Source organism: Mastigoproctus giganteus, chromosome 12, assembly GCF_048544385.1.
Source record: "Mastigoproctus giganteus isolate SK-2022 chromosome 12, ASM4854438v1, whole genome shotgun sequence".
NCBI classification, from domain to species: domain Eukaryota; kingdom Metazoa; phylum Arthropoda; class Arachnida; order Uropygi; family Thelyphonidae; genus Mastigoproctus; species Mastigoproctus giganteus.
This window is the reverse complement of record NC_143586.1, coordinates 47,470,532-47,492,392: the sequence shown is the minus strand read 5'-3', so window position 1 is coordinate 47,492,392 and position 21,861 is coordinate 47,470,532. Positions and strand designations below refer to the sequence as shown.

The following is a 21,861-nucleotide window of genomic DNA, read 5'->3' as shown; positions in this document are numbered from 1 at the left end:
GTAGCGTACTATCATTACTGTCATTAACAACCCTGCCAACCTTTGTATCGTCAGCAAACTTAGATATTAACCTTAATATACCTTCATCAATATCATTGATAAATACCAAAAACAACAATGGGCCCAACACCGCAGTTATAGTTCAGACACAGCATGGGTTTGTGAAGAAGTCTTGTCTGACAAATTTGATTGGATATTATGATGTGGTCATAAGGAATTGGAAGCAAAGAATAATTTTGATATCATATACTTGGATTTTAGGAAAGCTTTTGATACCGTGACACATGGAAGACTACTGTACAAATTTGAGGACCCTGGGGGACTCCACTAATAACATTAGTCCGTGAAGAGCAGTGTCCATTGATAACTACTCTGTTTTCTCCGATTCAACCATCCTTTTATCCATTGTAGCAACTTGCCTTAATGTCATACTGCTCCAGTTTGTACAGTAGTCTTCCATGTGCCCCGGTATCAAAAGCTTTCCTAAACTCCAAGTATATAATATCAAAATTATTCTTTGTGTCCAATTCCTTTATGACCATATCATAATATCCAATCAAATTTGTCAGGCAAGACTTCCTCTTAACAAACCCATGTTGTGTCTGAACTATAACTGCAGTCTTCTCTGGATAATCCTGCATCGCTTCCTTAACCAGTGGCTCCATTATTTTCTCTGGAACAGAAGTCAAGCTAATAGGTCTGTAATTACTCATGTCACCCTTTGTGAACTGGAGACACATTTGCACATCTCCAGTCCATGGGGACCTCCCCATGGTCCAAGGAAGCATTCATAATTATGGCTAAGGGTTTGCTTACTTTCTTTGCTGCCACCTTTAATATGACTGAATATATTTCATCCAACCGTGGTGCCTTCCTTATTTTTAACTTCAACGATTTCTCCACCACTTTGCTCTCAGTTATTAAAAAATCGCTTTGCTCCCTGTTAGAGATTGATAAAGTTCTGGCATTTCCCTCCTTGAATAACTCTTGTGAATATAGATGCAAAATACTCATTCAGTTTATCAGCTACCTGAGCATGATCATCAATAGTCAAACGATCTATGTTAAGTGGACCAATCTGAATTATCCCTTTCTTTTCAGAGTTTACATTAGCATTAGCATTAGTAGAGGCATTTGAAGCAAGAAAGCAAGCTTATGCAGCATCAGCCAAAAAAAAAAAAAAAAAAAAAACCCACTTCCACTTCACCCCTCTGTTCATTCAAAATACCTGTCCAGCTGAGCCTTAAACTTATTTAGGCTATCAACCTCCACGACAAAGGATGGAAGTCTGTTCCACCAACCAACCACCCGCTGGCTAAAGGCAAATCTCCGCACGTCTATCCTACATCTGTCTTTCCTCAATTTGAATTTATGCCCTCTCAGGTGATTATTCTGAGCTAGAGGAAGAATCCCATCAGCATTGAGCATGCTCAAACCATTCAAGGCTTTATACACCTCTATCAGATCACCTCGCTGGTGCCTAGTCTCCAGACACTGTAATTTGTAAAGAACATAGGTAAATTTACATAAGTAAAGAACTCTTTGCCAAAGATTTCTCATAATCTGCCTTCACCTGCCTAACCTCCTTTGTGACTTGATTACTGACTAGTTTATATCTGCCATAGACTTCTGTGTCACCTGATAATTTATATGCATCCCATGTAATTTCTTCTTTGTCACGAGCCGCATTAATTCATCTCACATCCACTTAGGCCTAAACCTTGAACAGTATTTCTTAGTTTGTATGAAAGCCTAGTACCCTCCAAGATTAAGTCCCCGAAGGCTTCCCATTTAGAATTTACCATTTGTAACATCATCAATTTCAAAAAGCAAAATCCCTTCCCCTTACCCCTGTTGGTAGTTACATCTTTAAGTAAATCCCACATCAGTACACTGTGATCACTGCCACTTAGTGGTTCCTTTATCTGCAGATACTTAACACATGAAGAATCACTTCTGATAATCAGATCAAGAGTATTACTCCCTCTGGTTGCCCCCTTGAACACGTTGCTGTAGAAAACACTCCTCCAATAAATCCACAAGTCTTGCTAGCGTGCGAGTGACCAACCCACAAGTTCTTCCTGTCAGTATCTGGAAAGTTAAAATCCCCTATTACAAGACATTCTAGTTTACTGGCCCATTCATTTCTCTGCTGAACTGTTCATTGAACTCATCAGAGTCGTTAGGCCTATAACACACTGCTACTCTTATTTTCCCCTTCAGTGTTTATGTCACACCAAACAGACTCAACATTGCACTGTCCACCCGTGTCAACTGGAAGGACTTCCTTAGATTTTATGTATTTCTTAACTAACAGCATAACCACCTCCTCCCTTCCTACCCTGTCTGTCTTTTCTGTACTCTTCAAATTCCAATTCTGCACTGCTTATATCTGTGTGACACGTCTCTGCTATCCCAACAATATCTGTCTTTGATGTCTTGATTAGCACTTCAAACTCATTATATATATTTACTATACTCTTAGCATTGGTGTATATGCAAGTATACATACACCTATTCTTACTCTTAGTTACCCTAACACAATCCATGTATTTACTTGGCGCCTCCGTAGCCAGGTGGGAAGGAGCAGCAGTGCGTAGCACACGCTTCTTGATTAGACCGGGGTTCGAGCCCGTCACCACCAAATACAGAGTATGCGGAAAGGTCAGGGAATGACCACCGCACCGGAGCAATATGGCCTTAGTTGCTAATGCTCCTAAAAACCAAAAAACAACAACAAAACCATGTATTTACTTGTTCCATGATGACTCCCAGTAGCCCTTGAAATCTGCAATACCTCACTTTGCAGGCTGCTGCTGCTGCTCATTCCAATAGAAGCAGTGGAAGAATCAACTTTCATCTCTTCTTTTGGCTACCTTTAATCTATTAGTCTGTGAACCCCCCCCCCCCCAAGCTAGCAGTTTTGCAACCCACCTAACACTGCTTCGATAGCATCAGTAAATATTCTTGCACCCTTTCTATTTAAGTGTATCCCATCCCTGTAGAAACAATGTCTCCATTGCTTCTACAGGGATGGGATACACTTAAATAGGAAACAATGTCTGTGCTTGTTAACATTGTAAACAATGTTAACAAGCACAGACCATGCTGAGAAAAATTCTACCCCATAAGCCTTACACAATCTCTCCAGGGCTGAATTGATTGACAAGCCTCTCATCATATACTCCCTTCTATCATGTCTGGGCAGAATTGCAGACGCTTTCAAATTTAATCCTAACGTGACTTTTTTTCAACATTGACCTGTACTTGTGAAGTCTGCAGATCTCCTACTCTTAATGTCATTAGTGCTGACATGTACAATGATATCACCCTTTGTGCCCTTAAAAGATGTCTGCTCTACAAGATCATCAACTTTTGCTCCTGTCAGACATACCTTGGTCCTATTCCACATATCCTTTTTGCACAATATATTTCCTGTCTCCCTGATAATAGAGTTGCCAACAGTAACTATCTCTTGTGGGACCAGAGCATTCTGCCCTGAAGGTTGCCACTGTGTTGCCAGATGATCAAGTGCAAGCCCTGGCATTGAAGTGGGTAGCTGAGAGCTTGATGGGTTACCTAACGTAAGTCCTTCAAGCTCTCATAAAGGCCCATAACAACGCTGAGTTGGCACCTAATTTATTCACACTGCTTATATCGAGCACACACAACGACATCCCCCTTGGTAGCATCATGACCCATCCCAGAAAGGTCTGCAAACATTTTAAAAGTTCCTCATTTCTTTAGGCTGTGATGTGTTGGAGAATCGCCTCCTTCGGTTCTCCCATGAACCACAGCACTTTGCTGCTCTAGTCTGGGGCATGATTTCTGTTTACTTAATTAACAGTGAAAATTAATAAGGTTAATAAATTTAATTGATTAATTTACTAAACTATACTTGACTATACTAAGCTAATGCATAAATATGTATTCCGCTATATAGTTTTACATTATACCTTAGCTATCAAATTCGAGATATACGTTACCAAGTTACACTATACCGTAACGATCACAATGCTGAATTAGTTATATCCTTAGCTAAATACAAAAGATATATGCCCAAAAAGTGATTAAAACCTTCAAAATACTTATTTATTACAATTAAACCCTACTATTCTTCTACTCTGCAATATTCCAGCCAAAACACCAATACGATAAAGTAGCAAGTTGTAACTTACAAAGTCACCAGCTAAATTTTAAAAAATATGCTGATGAATGCTACTAAGCCTATTGAATCTGTTTGTAAAACACAAATTAATACATTAACTAATTAAAAAATACAACAGATATATGCCCAATAGGTGATTAAACCCTTCAAAATACTTAATTCTTACAATTCAAACCTTACTGTTCTTCTGAGCTACTGGTTACGCTACAATATTCCCGCCAAAAGAAATGTGCAACCGCTACAATAGCAGTAGGATTAGTGAGTTGTAACTTACAAAATTACTAGCTAAATTTAAAAAATAAGCTAAAGAATGCCACTAATCCTATTTGATATATTTGTAAAACACAAATTAATATTCTCAAAAATACGATAAAATTTCAGTGAAAACTTATTGGCTTGCAGCAGCTACAGAAGTCTCATTGAATGATTTACGAAAATTGTTAAAATAATTGAAAAAAGCTAAATGATTATGTGTGATTTATCTATTGTAAGTGTAGAAGTATATGAGAGACCTTGAAGGGGCAACTGAAGTTGGTATTATTCACTTAACTGAGGTGAATCAGTGAATTAATGTGGAAATTGTGTCTACCTCTGTGTTCAGTTTCCGTCTTTGGGAAAGGTCCAAAGGCGATTTGGTCCATCTGGAAACTGGCTTTTGGTTCTCAAGGCTTACATTAGAGTTTGTATTTATCTATAAATTGAATTAAATTTTCTAATATCTTTTTATGCAAATGGATCAGCAAAAGGATTTTCCACTTTTCTAGAACTGAAGACACCATAACAACAGCTGTTTCAAGACTCACTGGTTGCTCCTTAGACAACAGGTAGTCTTTATTAGGAAATTTAGCCAGTCTATGAATAATATATCAAATATACATGAGCACTCAATTAGTATATGGAAAACAAACTTCCAATTAAACACTTTTAACCTCTAATACTGTACCATGTATGCCTTACATAGCACAGTGATAAAGATTGTAGGGTTATATTTCAATGCCTGTTTGTCAATTATAACCCTATAGGCTACTGTGTGGTGAATTCAGTTGTTGGAAGGCATATATCCACTAGAATAAATGAGAATGTATAATTCAAATATTTTTCAACATAAAAATTGAAAAGTGTGGAGCGGTTTTAAAGAATATTTTTAAACCAAGTTCTGATCATACATTTGTTTGTAGTGAATTTTTGGATTAGAATGTGATGTGATGAATAAATTTAGCAAATCTGAGTTGGTGTGCCTAGCTTTTGTTTTTAATTACTTTTTTAAAATGATCAGTTTACTTGCCACGTTGTAGAAAGTCTTTAGACAATAATTTCTGTTTTCTGAAACTAAAAAGCATATTTGATTAGTATAGTCCCATTTCACAAGTTAGTATTTCATATTTGGAATATTGTGTTCAGTATTGAAGGCCACATCTAAAGAAGGACACTGAACTTCTTGAAAGATCCAAAGATGAGTGAATTGCCTGTTAAGAACAACATGACATTCATATGAGGAAAGATCATTAACTGTAATTTAGAGAGCTTAGAACTAGGCATCTTGGGGAGAAGGGGGAATCAGATTGAGGTGTATAAATCATTGGGGAGGATGAACAGAATTGGAAATTTTGTATTTAAGAATGGCTGAAACCTACCTTCCTATATTTAAGGAATGGCTAAAAGGTTTTAGCCATTCCACTCTACTCCCTATTACAGAGATGTTCAGTTTATTTTGCGTTTTTTCTGCAAACTTTTCCATGGACACTTCTTCTGAATTAGCATCTGTAATTCCATCTCTGTCTTCCAAACCAGTATGGACACATCCATCAAGTAGTCAAAATCCATCCACAGTTCAGTTCCAAACTCATTAAATTAATTTTTTTTTCTTTTGCTCCTGTTTTTTAGAACAACCTAATTATAGCCTGCAAAAATTTATAAGTCCAGTGTCAAGAAATATTTTCTGTCTTGTCAACCCATGGCAAGAACAGTATAATGTTTACAGAAAATTTAAACGTGCAATAGATTTCTGCCAAATTCATGCCTCATCTACTGATGGACAAGCAAAAGCAGAATTGGGACAATGTGTATGAGGACCATCACAAATCACTTCAGCAAGAGACCCATATTTTCCTTTCCAAGTTCATCACTGGTGATAAAACATGGATTCATGGGCATGGTGTGAAAAAAACAAAACAAAAAAAACAGAAGTCATTGCAATAGAAGATTTCAAAATTACCATAAGCAAAGAAGTCAGACAAGTTTGGTGTGGTTTGAAGGGCATGCTGATTGTGTTTTTAACACTGGGGGAATTGTGCATCAAGAATTCATTTCACTGGAACAAAATTTGAATGAGAATTTCTACAAAGAAGTTCTGTGACATCTATAGAAAGTTGCATGGCAAACATTTCCTGAAAAATGGCACATATAGATTAGTTTTCCATCATGACAGTGCTCTCCAACTCCAAGTGATTTTTAAGCTCTTTTACTCTTTTCCTAATCAGTCCAACTAAAATTGACTATACCTTTCAAGAAGTGTTTTCTTTCATTTCCCTACTGTGTTATGTTAATTCTGGTCATTTAGGGTGAGAATTTATGCAATATACCTTCTGACTAGGTTTTTTAAACAACTGCTGCTGAAAATTTTAGGATGGGATCTATGCAGAGATTGTACATAGCTTAAAACATAATCCATCATGATCAAGAAAAGCCAATAATCAACCAGTTTTAAACCCCAAAGAACCATTCACAGCTCACTCATTGAGAAATGCTGTTTTGAATTATGCATATTACATCATGCGATAAAATATGATAATGATACTTTTAATTATGATATTATTCATTGTTATTGTTTTGCATATAATGATGTAATTCTCGCTGTGACAAAGGATTTTAATGCCTTTTCTATTATTAATAATGCTTTGCATGATGTAACTTTTCTTTTTTTTTACTTTAAAAAATATTTTTTTAATATTTAATTTGCACTGAATGTTTAGAATTGTAAAACCATTCATAAAAATATTGGAATGGCAAAATTGATTGTGTTCTGACAATTTCATTTTTATTTAGGAAGATTCTTTCTGCCAGTAGCTTGTTTTTTCTTATTCAATCTCAGTGATATGGGAGGTCGTCTTGTGGCTGGTTGGCTTACTCTAGTGAGTTAAATTTTTTTCCCCTTAATCATATAGCCAGAAATATTTTTAGAGTAATTGAAGTGACAAAAAAAGCCTCATTTCTACTACATAGGCTGTAAACTAAGCACATAATCACAAATAAAAACACTACACCCTAGGGAGAAGTATATCCAAGTATGATATGGGAGATATTATATTATATGGAAGTTTATAGAAGTATTTCAGTGAAGGATAATATTAAATTCGTGTAAATAGTTAGTTTATTATTATAACTTATGTAAAAAGGTTACAAACTGTCCAATATAAACAATTACTAAAATTATTTATGTTACATTGCTGGATTCACTGTAGAATCCTGTCATTAACACTGGGGGAATACATAATTAATATGTATTCAGGTTATTTCAGAAAAGGAAATTACGATGCCTTAAGGTACTACATGGCCTCTATTAACTGGGTAGATATCGCACAGAGAATGAATATATTTGAACTGTGGTATGCTTTTAAAACATTAATCACAGATGCCTCGAATGCGTATTTACCATTAAAAAAATACTCCACGAGGAGGGTTCCAAGTTGGATGAATAGAAAAGTTGCCACATTACTTGAGCAGAAAAAGGTGTCATGGAAAGGTTACAGAGCAATAAAAAGTACTGAAGCCTATAACAGCTACAAGATGATCTGTAATAGAGCTACAGAAAAGGTTCGACAGGCAAAGGCAGTTTATGAGAAATCACTAGCAAACAGAGCAAAGCGGAGGGATAAGGAATTCTTCACATATATAAATGCCAAGAAGAGCAGGACAAACCAGATGGGACCTTTACATAAGAGAAAGGGAATAGTACTAAATACACCAGCTGCCATTGCAGATGAACTCAACAGTTATTTTGCATCGATATTTACAAATGAAAAACCTTTTGTGGGAGCGAAGTTGAAAAATATGTAATTAATGATATTGAAATTTTGCAAGATTATTTAATGAAAAAACTTTCGAGCTTACAGGCCAGTAAGGCTCCTGGAGTTGATGAAATATACCTTATAATCTTAAGGGAGGTGGCAAGTGAGTGCATTGAACCATTGAGGCTAATTATGCGAGCATCACTAGACTCTGGGAAAATTCCCTTGTATTGGAAAAGTGCCAATGTATCTCCCATACATAAGGGTAGCTCTAAGAGTGAAGTGAGAAATTATCGACCTGTCAGTCTGACTTCAGTGGTAGGGAAAATCATGGAGGCAATGATCAAGGGTGGAATTCAGGATCATTTGGATCAAATTGAAATTCTCAAGGATACTCAGAATGGTTTTGTTAAGGGAAAACCATGTTTAACTAATCTGGTTCGCTATTTTGATTCCCTAATTTGAAAGGGTCACTCACAAGCTGGATTTAGGGAATAATTTCGACATTCCACAAGTTTAGACAAATACACCAACCATTTAAATAAACAGTTATTAAACGGTTGGTGTATTTGTCTAAACTTGTGGTATGTATAACTCCAACCTTAGAGGCCTTTTTGCAGATATAATTTCAATATTGTTTATTTAGATTTCAGCAAAGCTTTTGACTCAGTCCCAAATGAGCGGTTGCTTTATAAGCTGGAACAGGTTGGAATCACTGGGAAAATCCTTAGATGGATAGCAGGATGGCTTCAGGGCAGGAGGCAAAGGGTGGTGATAAATGGCTATTCCTCATATTGGGTTGATGTAAGAAGTGGGGTTCCCCAAGGATCAGTATTAGGGCCACTGTTGTTTTTAATTTTCATAAACGACATTGATGAAGGGATAGAGGGCGTGATGTCTAAATTTGCAGATGATGTTAAAATTGGTAGAGTAGTTAATGATCACTGTCAAGCTGAGCTTCTTCAGAGAGACCTAGATAGACTTCAGGAATGGTCAAAAAAAATGGCAGCTATACTTTAATCCAACAAAGTGTAAGGTATTACACCTGGGAAACAGTAATCCCAAAATAACTTATTCACTTGGTGGAGTTCAGCTAAACCCAGTACTGGAGGAAAGGGACTTGGGTGTTACAATATGGTCAGACATGAAATTCTCTGAGCATTGTAAACAGGTTGCAAGGAAGGCCCATGGTGTCCTATCGATGATCTATTGAACTTTTGCAAGTAGAGATAGGGACGTGATAATCCCATTATATAAGCTTTTTGTTAGACCACACTTGAAATACTGTGTTCAAGTATGGAGACCGCACCTAAAGAAAGACATCGAGCTTCTTGAAGGGGTGCAAAGACGGGTAACTCGCCTGGTGAGATGGGCAAAAGGGCGTCCTTATGAAGAAAGACTTTGAATATGTGGGTTGCAGAGTTTGGAAACTAGAAACCTTAGAGGAGATTTGATTGAAGTGTTTAAGGCTCTGAGAGGCATCAGTAAAATGAATGAAGACGAAATTTTCAAGATTATAAATGATGCTAGAACTAGGGGACATAAATTCAAGTTACGGGGGGAAATGTTTAGATTAGACTGCAGGAAGTTTTATTTTAGCCAGCGAGTTATAAGTTACTGGAATATGTTGCCTATATGGGTGGTACAGGCTGACAGTTTGGGGAAATTCAAAGGTCATCTGGATAGTACCTTCGGGTGAGGGAAGCGCATATGATGATAGGTTTAATTTCCTTTTCTTTTATTAATTATTATTATTTATTTATTATTTTTTTTTGTATCATTGTTTTATTGAGGTTTTTTTTTTTTTTTTGGCTGGTGCAGCATAAGCCATAGGCTTTCCTGCACCATACAGCCATTACTAATACTAATATTTACCCGCTTCGTAATGTTTGACAAATTAAATGATTTCTGGGGTTTTAAGGCATCTCGTCATATACAATAATATACCTTCATCAATATCATTGATAAATACTGAAAACAACAATGGGCACAACACCGAACCCTGGGGGACTCCACTAATAACATTAGTCCATGAAGAGCAGTGTCCATTGATAACCACTGTCTGCTTTCTACCACACTCAATCATCCTTTTATCCATTGTAGCAACTTGCCCTTAATGCCATACTGCTCCAATTTGTACAGTAGTCTTCCATGTGCCACAGTATCAAAATCTTTCCTAAAATCCAAGTATATGATATCAAAGTTATTCTTTGCATCCAGTTCCTTTGTAACGACATCATAGTATCCAATCAAATTTGTCAGACAAGACTCCCCCCAACAAAACCATGCTGTGTCTGAACTATAACTGCAGTCTTGTCTAGATATCCTGCATCGCTTCCTTAACCAGTGGCTTCATTATTTTCTCTGGAACAGAAGTCAAACTAATAGGTCTGTAATTACTCGTGTCACCCTTTGATCCCCCATTTGTGAATTGGAGACAGATTTGAACATGTCCAGTCCATGGGGACTCCCCTCAGTCCAAGGAAGCTTTCATAATTATGTCTAAGGGTTTGCTTACTTCCTTTGCTGCCTCCTTTAATATGACTGGATATATTTCATCCAAACCAGGTGCCTTCCTTATGTTTAACTTCAACAATTTCTCCACCATTTTGCTCTTAGTTATTACAAAATTACTTAGCTCCCTGTTAGAGTTTGATAAACTTCTGGCATTCCCCTCCTTGAATAACTCCTCATGTGTGCATGTAGATGCAAAATACTCATTCAGTTTATCAGCTACCTGAGTATAATCATCAATAGTCAAATGATCTATGTTAAGTGGACCAATCTGATTCAGCCTTTTCCTTCTAGAGTTTACATAAGTAAAGAACTCTTTGCTGTTTTTCTTTGCATCCTTTGCCAAAGATTTCTCATAATCTGCCTAACCTCCTTTGTGACTTGATTACTGACTTATATCTGCTGTAGGTTTCCATGTCACCTGATAATTTATATGCTTCCCATGCATTTTTCTTCTCTGCCACAAGCCTCATTAATTCATCTGACATCCATTTAGGCCTAAACCTTGAACAGTATTTCTTAGTTGGTATAAAAAGCCTAGTACCCTCCAAGGTTAAGTCCCCCGAAGGCTTCCCATTTATAATTCATGTTTGTAACATCATCAGTTGATCCCAATGTATAGAATTTAAAAATTCTGTGACCACCGTATTCACCTTTATGAAAGCAAAAACCCTTGCCCTTATCCCTGATGGTAGTTACATCTTTAAGTAAATCCCATATCAGTACACTGTGATCACTGCCACTTAGTGGTTCTTTTATCTGCAGATTCTTAATGGATGAAGAATCATTAGTCCATGAAGAGGCAAGTTACGAATGGTAAATCTATGGACACTAAGTATTAATTTACTTCCAAAATCTCGCTATCTAAATTCAAAATAAACCAAGGATCTTGATTAGGTCTATAAGCTACTTATAGAAAATAATTTAATATATCAATAAAGCAGCTAAATATAGGTAAAAACTTTGCGTTCGCTGAGGCTGCAAAACTTGTAAAACACGTGGATTGGATACCCTTACCGATACCATGAATAACCTACAAAATCTCTATCGAAGTTAAAAATTAAACTAAGTATCGTAACTAGAAATATAAATCTACTCTAGAAAATAAATTAATATGCCAATTTAAGTTAATAAAACAGAAAAAAAGTCTAATTTAGGTTACCTCTTTGATAATTTGTAATTGAGTTTTGCAAATCAATTTTCAATTCAATAAAAAAAAAAAAGATAAAAAGTTAATATTATATAATAAAAAAAAAATGGTGTACAATAGATGCCACCCAAACATATTTCTTTCATTTAGGATGTGAGTTGTGGAGGATTATGATGTTAGAGAATTGTTCCTTCTGCAAGATTTAATTCACAAAATTCATCAGAATAACATGGTGGCAGTCTCTGATAGTTGGTAATTAATCATTGTTTTCATCACTGACAGGAAAACTAGAGTCGTGAAATGTTTGGCTTATTTAAATGTATACACTATTAGAATTATTAAAGTTATTAAAATTATTATGATCATCACCACGTGTAGTATGTATCTGCATGTATTTACTTTATAAAGTGTTTATTTTATTCTTATAGAACACTGCATATTAAAATGCTCCTATTTTAAATTTGAGAAACCAAAAAATTTAAGTCATTTTAAATCTTTATTTGAAGTAAGTCAAATTAAAGTTATTAATTAAATACTAGAAAATTAGCAAGTATTGTGATTTGAAATTTAAAGAGAAAGAAGTGAAATACTGTCAATTCAGGCATGCTGAGAATTGATAGTACAGTACAAATTTTAAAACTTTTTCTACCATATTTTTACAGCCATCTAACAAAGGATACATTGCATTTGGGGCTTGCTGTGTACGAATTATTTTCATTCCTTTATTCATGTTGTGTAATGCTTATCCTCGCTCCCATCTACCAGTCGTATTTCATAGTGAGATCTGGTTCATTGTGTTTGTATTGCTGCTTGCACTTACAAATGGATATCTCTGTACTATTGTGATGATGCATGGGCCAAAGTAAGTAGTATTAATGATTAAATTGCAATTTACATATTACCAAAAAAAAAAGTAATTTGTATAAAAATGTATAATTTATATTTGTGGACTAATAATAACTTAGCCTTTTTACTAACCTATCACACAAGATGATGCATGACTCATCAAACTTATTTCAAAAACTACTCTAATAATACCTTTATCTGTAAAAGACAACAGCAGAGTTCTCTTTTGGATTCACTTTAACCTCTCTTGATATAAACAAGATGAGCCTATATATGAGGGCTTGATAAAACAGAGTTGACGCCCTCAAAAAAGAATTGTAAAAAGGGGCGTATCAAATCAAGCACTTAGCTGCCCAGCTCAATGCTAGAGCCCATGCCTGTTTATTAGACTTGGTATTCTTGATGCAAAGAGCTCTAGTTCCACCGGAAGTAGCTATGTCAGTGATCCTATTATTAGGGTAAGTGGGAATATATTCTGTAAAAAGGAAAAGTGGAATAGGACCAAGGTATGTTTGCCATGAACAAAAGTTAATGATATTGTAGAGCAGCTGCCATCTTTTAAGGGCACAGAAGGTGATACTGTTGTAGATGTTGGTACTAATGATATTACGAATAGGAGATATGAGGATTTACTTAATAGATTACGGAAATGTTGAGAAAAAGTCACAATTAAGAATTGTGACTACTCACACTTAAATAGAAGAAGTGTAAAAATGTTTGCTGATGCTATCAAGACAGTATTAGGTGGATTTGAAAACTTATAACTTAAATAAACAGGAAGATACACAGGCTAATAGATTAACAGAAACCACGAGCAGAGGTGAAAGTGATTCTTGAACTGCTACTGGGACATGCAGCATCCTGGAAAGCAAGGTGTCAGGGAATACAGGATTTGATGAGTTTGAAGTATTGGTTAAGTCATCAAATCTGAAAGTTGTATGGATATTGGAATCGTGGTGCCAGACATAAGGGATGCAAAATTTGAATATGGTGAGTACAATGTCTACAGAAAGGACAGATGGTAGGTATTCTCTTGGTTAAGGAAGTACGTAGAGACTAAGGCAGCGTTGATGCAAGTTGCTTTTTTTTTTTTTTTTTTTTTTTTTTTGATTTGGTAGTTGTTGGCACATCGGCTTCTGTGGCCATATTGCACCTCCCAAGGTTTTTTGCAGTACTTTGATCCAAGCCCGAGGCGGGAATCGAACCCGCGACCTTTGGGTTGCCGGGCAGGTACTTTACCCACTCGGCTAGCCCGGTCGGCAATGCAAGTTGCCAGTGCAATGTTTGGTTGGTTAGTTGGATATGTTGTTGTATAGCACAAGGCCTACTAAGAATCTTCATGCCTATTTCTATACTGTATTGCAAGATTTCCATTAAGGTAAAGTTAAAATATGTCAAATAATTGTATCTCCTTTAAGAACATAAAGAATTCAGAGAGATTTGCCTTTTCTTATAAAATACTGCGAATATCAAAAACGCAAATACTGAGTTATGGCTCCCATAGTAATAAAGGGGTTCTGTTCCAAATTATGAAATATATAAGAAAAACTAGTCTAAAAGTACCTTCATAATATGACTATGTACAGACAGTACATAGTGAAATGCAAGCATATGGCATCGAAATGAAAATAAGAAACAATTTAATATTAAATGTAATATTTATTAGAAATTTCAAACAAATCTTTCAAACCAGCGCCTTTGTTAACTAAAAAACTTATCCCGCCAGTGCTATCACCAGTTTCGCTAAAGTGTTGATAAACGTGTTTTGCCTTTCCACGAACGATGAGTGAACTTAAAGGAATTTTATTTTGAGTTCGGTCTTCTATCCACAGATTTAAAGCTTTTTCTAATTTAACATCACGAGTTACAGAGCAAATGTTTGAAGCAATTAGGGCGTTTTCACGGACACTACGGCAGATCTTTTCTTCCGATTTCTTGATTGATTGTGCCGTTGACTTATTGATTTTATGTTTTACCACTGACGAGACACTTTCACCATTAGATATTGTCTAATAACTCAATTTTATTCGCTAATGTCATCACCTTCTTTGATCTTTTCACATTTCCCTTGTTATTTGCAGTCATATTTTGTACGGGTTAGAAAGAACTTGTCCACAATAAAGTCACTTTCTTCTGTTAACACACTCGAAAAAGTCTGTTTTACACCGCAAAACGGTAGATTTATCACTTTTGTAGGCATGTCAATTTATAAATTGATAAATTTATTCAATTTATAAGCATATAAATTAAAAGCAAACGACGAAACCTTCATGACAAGCGCATAGCACATACTGAACAAGGATTAGCGAGAAACATCCATGCTCGTGATTTTGTCACCCCTCTCCCCCCACCCACTGAGTGCTGTTTTGACTATGAAAGATAATTTTAGCCACGCCCATGTTTTTTTATGGGGAAAATGTTCATGGCGCTTTAAAATTCACATTTTTTTTTAGGTTTCATTTTATATTAAATCAGTGACCCCGAATAGCGGGGGTTTACTGTATACATGAAAGTTATTTAAAAATTATGTTCCGAATGTTATGGTAATGGCTACAGTCTAGAATTTGTTTCATGGTGAGTATGGAATGACAGTGTTTACAACATGGTGGAGCTTCCCCCATAAGCAGATAAAAATGTGTCAACTGAGTGTGCTTCCTCATTTCTGTTCACTCTCAAGCTTGACAGTCAGTTTGATGTGACATAAATGAGAGAAAACATAATAAAAATCACAGTCATATGCCAGATGATTGCAGTGAGTATATCAAACAGTTATACCAGTATCTCAGATGGTCTTATAATAGGGGAATTTAACTTTTCAGATATTGACTGAAACTTGTGGGTTGGTCACTCACAAAGTAGCAGAACTTTTCTGGATTTATTGGATGACTGTTTTCTACAATGCCATGTTAGAGATACAACAAGAGAAAGCAATAATCTTGAGAAAGAGTACTGCTTTCACTGATTTCTGTCACTGCTTTCTCAAGAGGCGCCTCCGTAGCCAGGTGGGGAGGAGCAGCAGTGCGTAGCACACGCTTCTTGATTAGACCGGGGTTCGAGCCCATCACCACCAAATACGGAGGATGCGGAAAGGTCAGGGAATGACCACCGCATATCCCGGAGCAATATGGCCTTAGTTGCTAGTGCTCCTAAAAACCAAATAACAAACAAACAAGCTTTCTCAAGAGAAAGCAGTGACTCTTCTTGCATTAAGAATCTCCAGATAAAGGAACCCCTATGTAGCAGTGATCATAGCATAACATATTGATGTGTGACTTACTTAAGGATATACTGATAACAAGGGAAAAGGGAAGAGATTTCGCTTTCATAAAGATGACTACAATGGTTTTAGACAGTTTTTAAATTCATTTTAGTGGGACCAACTGATGATGCTCCCAAATGTAAATTCTAAATTGGAAGAAACCACAGAACCTAATAAGCTTTTCATACCAAGAGATATTGTTCAATGTTTAGCCCTAAGTGGCAGAGAAGAAAAATGCATGAAACAATTATAAATTATCAGGGAACACAGAAATCTACAGTAAGTACAAACTAGTCTGCAGTCAGTCACTAGGGAGGCAAGCAGAGGCTGATTATGAGATGTCTTTGGCTAAGAGTGCAAAGAAAAGGACTAGAATTCTTTGCATATGTTAACAATAGAAGGAAAGGGGTGACTGATATTGGCCAACTAAATTTGAAATCACATAGCTATTGACGATCTCGTTCAGGTTGCTGACAAACTGAATAAATATTTTGCATCTTCATCCATGTGTGAAGTTTTAGGGATGAGAATACTAGAAGTATACCAAGTTGTAACTGGGAGCTAAGTGATTTTGTGATAATCGAGAAGAAAGTGGAAGAGAAATTGTTGAAGCTAAAAGTAAGACACTTGGGGCTGATGGACTCTATCCAACTATATTAAAAGAAGGAGAAAGAGAAGTAAGTAAACCTTTGGCCATAATTGTGAGAGCATTCTTTGCATTCAGGGGAGGTCCCTAAGTGCAAGGATGAATGAAAATATGTAAATGTCTCTCTTATTCACAAAGAGGGGACTCAAAGGCCAAAGTGAGTAATTACAGACCTGTAAATGTGACTTATATTCGTGGGAAAATAATGGAGCAGCCATGGCTCTAAAACTTATTAAATGAATGATAGTACAGCACCTGACCAGTGCCAATTTTTATTTTTTTCTGGAAAAAACTTTTTGAATTGTCCATGCACCATACTAGTATTTAATCTTTTCTTAAAAAATTGTAATACTTCTTTTATCTTTTAATTAAAAAATTATAAAATGTGGTGTTTTTTGTTATTTTCAAACAAAACAAAAACAAAATTAATTCTTCTGAAAATTAAAAAAAACATTAAGTAAAAAAATACAGATGTGAATCTATTAGGTCTGATCCATTTTCCAAGTCAAAAAGGCTGTTAAGCACATGTAATTTTAAACAAGCAATGTGCATATATTTCAGCTTATTATGTATATATGTACTTCTAAAGAATTAAAATATATATGTGCATATTAGATACTATTCTACACTTCAATTTTCAAATTGTTTCAAGATTTTATTTCAAATTTGGCATGCTTCACAGTACATGAAAAGTGATATCTGCTTATCTTGCTTCCCATAGAGCAATGTCCACTTTGAGTGAGTATCATGCTGCATTTCTGTGCCTTTACTATGCAAAAATAATAACAAATCTTTCAAAAACAAGTCATATCACCATAGATGTTTACTTAACTTGTGGGAATGGAATGGAAAGGCAAGTAATCTAGAATGTTAAACAAACACAGAATTTGAAACTTCACAGCAAAGTCAGTTCCTGTGGTATTATTCATGCAAATGACAAAAGTGTTAAACAAATTTTATTGCAGCACCTTAAAGGTGGTTGTGGTTAATTACTTTGCATAAACTGTAAGAAAAAAAGATTCAGGAACCATTGAAGTAAAAGTTTGACTACATTTAAAAAGCTAGAAATAATTTCAGATTTTTAATTATTAATTAAAGGGTAATGTGGGAGTTTTTTTTTTTTTTTTGAAAGGCACCTGCCAGGTTAAAGAAGTAATGTAAGACCATCTAGACAGGAATGCAGTTATACAGAAAACACAGCATGGATTTGTTAAAGGGAGATCTTGTCTGACTGATCTGATTAGCTACTATAGCACAGTAACAAAGAAACTGGATGCAAAAAATAATTTTTACATCATTTACTTAGATTTCAGTAAAGCTGTTGGCACTGTTCTGCACAAAAAACTGCTGTACAAATTAGAACAGTTTGTAGCAATATGGCAAGTTACTGATATAGATAAAGGGATGATGGAATGGTAGAAGGCAGGGTGGCTATAAATGGGCACTGCTCTTCTTTGATGTTATCAAATGTTATTACTCGAGTTCCTCAGAGTGCAGTGCTGGGTTTCATTATGTTTTCAATATTTATTAATGATAACGATGAAGGCATATCAAGCTGCAGTTTGCAGATGATTCAGAGGTTGGTGGGATGGTTAATGAGAGTAATCAAGGTTACTGTAACGAGACCTAGAAATATAAGACAAATGGGCTGAGAATGGCAGATATTTAACATTGATAAATGCAAGATGGGTAGTAATAATCACAAAATAACATACCAATTGGATGTTCTTCCACACCTTGAGTGTGGTACTACACTCAAGGTGGTGAAGAATGACAGGGACCTAAGGCACTTTATTGACATAAATTAAAATTATACCAGACTACAATTACCTAAGGGTAATTGTACATGCTGATATAAAGTTCTCTGAACAGTGCAGACTGCTAGGACAATTCGCAGGCAGTCAGTGATATACAGGAATTTTGAAACAGAGGGACAAGGAGGTAATTATCCTGTTGTATAAAGTAATGGTTAGACTGCATCCTGAATACTGCATACAGGTTTGGAAGCCTCATTTTAAGAAGGATGTGGATCTGTTGGAATGGATGCAGAGAAGAATGACAAGATTAGTCAATGACAGAAAGGATATTCTTACCATGAAAGAGTTTAATTCTACAAATTGCAGTGTTTGGAAACAAGGTAGCTGTAAAGGGATCTAGACCTGTTTGAAGTGTTTAAGGCTTTAAATGGATTGAGTAAGTGAAATGCAGATGGCATCCTAACTCTTGGTTGGATGATACACATAAGAGGACATAAATTTAAATTGAAAAAGTATGGTATGTTTGCAAAATAAATGTGCAAAAATTCCCCATTGATTGTTCCAGCAATCAGCAGTGATTGTGTGTTGGAACAAATGTCTATCTAGCATTGCGGAAGTGAGTAGGTTTGAATAAATTTAGGGAAGAGTTATTAATGCTGATGGATAGATGATAAGGCAGGCAGTTTTTTTTGGCTGATGGTGTATAAGCTTGTTTCCTTGCATCATCATTATAAAATAATAAGAAAATATGGGGAAATGCACATCAGGGAAATCTTTATAAATATAACTCTTTCAATCAAGGTAGTTCCACATCATTTCGTATATATAAAAGTCATCACATTCTGCAATACAAAAAGATAAATCTAAGCATACATAAAGTTTAATTCGTCAACTTTCACATCTTAAATACTTAATTTTTATGATAGAACTGAAGGTTTGCAGTAATTAAAATTTGATCATTAATCTTAACTATTTTTCTTGATATTAATATAGAGTAATTCAGGAAGAATACCAGGAAATTGCTGGGTCAATGATGGCATGTTTTCTAGGACTAGGACTGATGCTTGGCTCTCTCTCATCACTACTAATAATTAAATTATTATGATAGTATTTTAATTCCTTTTAATTGAATTAAAAAATGCAGAATGACAATGTCTGTATTAAAATGTTTAGCTAAGAATATGCTACCTACGGAGAAATGTTTCTAAAGGTCATTCACATATTCCATATTGAATATAGAGATTCTTATAGCATAAGAATGTATATAAGTAAGATCCACTGAGGTTAGGAACAGGATATATATAAATAAATTCTTGCAGCCACCAACCAACTTGTAAACAAGTTTTAAAATATGCCGCTGATTTTAAGTGCTATGATCTGCTCGCATCTATAGCACTAGATTTTAAAATTAATAGGGACAATGGCATGCATATACTTTGAATCATAAGCATTGCATGAAGTGGGCAGATGTCTCTAGCCAACAGAATCCCATCTAATCAGGACCATGTCAATTGAGGGCAAGACAATTTATAATACATTTTGGTGCATGACAATTTGATGTATGGTATAACTCAGTTAGATAGTATGAATCAGAGCTGTAATACTCAATATGTTCTAAGTTGATAATAATATTAGTAAAATAATAAAAGGAGTTTACCTCAATATAGTACGTAGAATACTTCTGTATGATACCCTCCAGAAATTAAAACGGAAAAAACAAAAAAACGACAACTTACTGGTACATTAGAGTAAAATATAAATAAATAAATAATCAATTTAACACAATTCAAATCAATTTAAAACAATTAAAAATCAAATTAACACAATTAAAAGAATCTAATGAAAATATTCAAAATGAGATTCCTTCCTTAGTAAGGAAGGAAAATCATTTTGAATATTTTCGTTAGATTCTTTTAATTGCGTTAATTTGATTTTTAATTGTTTTGAATTGTGTTAAATTGATTATTTATATTTACTCTAATGTACCGGTAAGTTGTCGATTTTTCCGTTTTAATTTCTGGAGGGTATCATACGGAAGTGTTCTACGTACTATATTGAGGTAAACTCCTCTTATTGTTTTACTAATATTGGTATAACTCAGTGCATGACATTTTTGTTGTACATGACAATTTGTGTATCACATACAGACCAGAAATTAAGAAAATCAGTAAAGTAAAAGATTTGGGAAATTTTGTTCATTTAGGAGAAACACAAATTTTAAAATAAATAGAAGAATATTTTTTAAATCAATTTATTTTTTATAAAGGTATTCAAGCTGATGTTACTTGTAGGTAGGTTGGAAAGTGGGTATGCACCTATTATTTTCAGCACAACTGTCTGTTCATATCGTAGCAACTTTACAATATGGGTGGACAGTTATGCTGAGATAATAGGCACATAGTCATTCAAGTTTATATTTGTCTGATTTTAATGAAATTTAGGAGAGCTTGACAGATCTTTTTAAAAGGCGCAAATATAAAATTTTCTGGAAATCCACCCACTAAAAGCTGCACTATTAATAGAATATCTTTCTATATATTAAAATAATTTTCCTTCTAGTGATATTTATTCAGCCAATAGGAGAAGAGGGATGCGGGTTACATGTAATACGTAACAGCTTTTTTTACTGTGTGAAACAAGCTTCTTTTTAAGCATGGTCACGCATTATCTTTATCTAGCACAACCATGTGCTACCATTCTTGATTTCCATATTTCATTTAAATAAACTAAATGCAACAATGGTGTAGATACACCATAGGCAACTCTTAAAGGAAAAACTACGATCATAGTGTGAAAGGCACCCACCAAGAATAAATAACAATAGTCTTTTCTATTAGTGAAGCATTACTTATTCGGGGTAGTGCAATACTCGGTAATGCATTGTGAAGGAAGAGCACAATATAAGATACAGATGAAATGATGCCTTTAGCATTAGCATTAGCAGAGGCATATGATGCAAGAAAGCAAGCTTATTCAGCATCAGCCAAAAAAAAACAAAAAAAAAAAAAAAAAACCCACTCCCATTTCACCCCTCCGTTCGTTCGAAATACCTGTCCAGTTGAGCTTTAAATTTGTTTAGGCTATCAACTTCAACAACCAGTGATGGAAGTCGGTTCCACCAACCAACCACCCGCTGGCCAAAGGCAAATTTCCGCACATCTATCCGACATCCGTCCTTCCTCAATTTGAATTTATGCCCTCTGAGGTGATTATTCTGAGAAAGATGAAGAATCCCATTGGCATTGAGCATGCTCAAACCATTCAAAGCCTTATACACCTCTATCAGATCACCTCGCCGGTGCCTAGTCTCCAGACTCTGTAATTTGCAAAACTTAAGCCTTTCTTCGTAAGAGCAACCCTTTGTTCCATTTACTAATCTTGTTGCCCTTCTCTGTACCCGTTCCAGCAGCTCTACATCCTTCTTGAAATGAGGCCTCCAGACCTGTATACAGTACTCAAGATGTGGCCTTACCATTGCCTTATACAAGGGAATAATCACCTCCTTATCCCTGCT

General features: G+C 35.3%; 1 protein-coding gene across 3 annotated transcripts in view; it reads left to right on the top strand.

Moving 5' to 3' along the window:
• LOC150077018 (equilibrative nucleoside transporter 2-like) overlaps positions 1–21,861 on the top strand; it is a 140,523-nt gene that overhangs the window by 111,000 nt on the left and 7,662 nt on the right. For 2 of the 3 annotated variants that reach the window (XM_090385621.1, XM_090385622.1), the window contains exons 12-14: positions 7,214–7,299; positions 12,502–12,701; positions 19,341–19,452. In XM_090385621.1, the coding sequence (XP_090241747.1) occupies positions 7,214–7,299; positions 12,502–12,701; positions 19,341–19,452 (398 nt within the window). Of the gene's footprint in view, positions 1–7,213; positions 7,300–12,501; positions 12,702–19,340; positions 19,453–21,861 lie in introns of those variants that run through there. The other variant, XM_090385623.1, reaches the window with a different exon arrangement.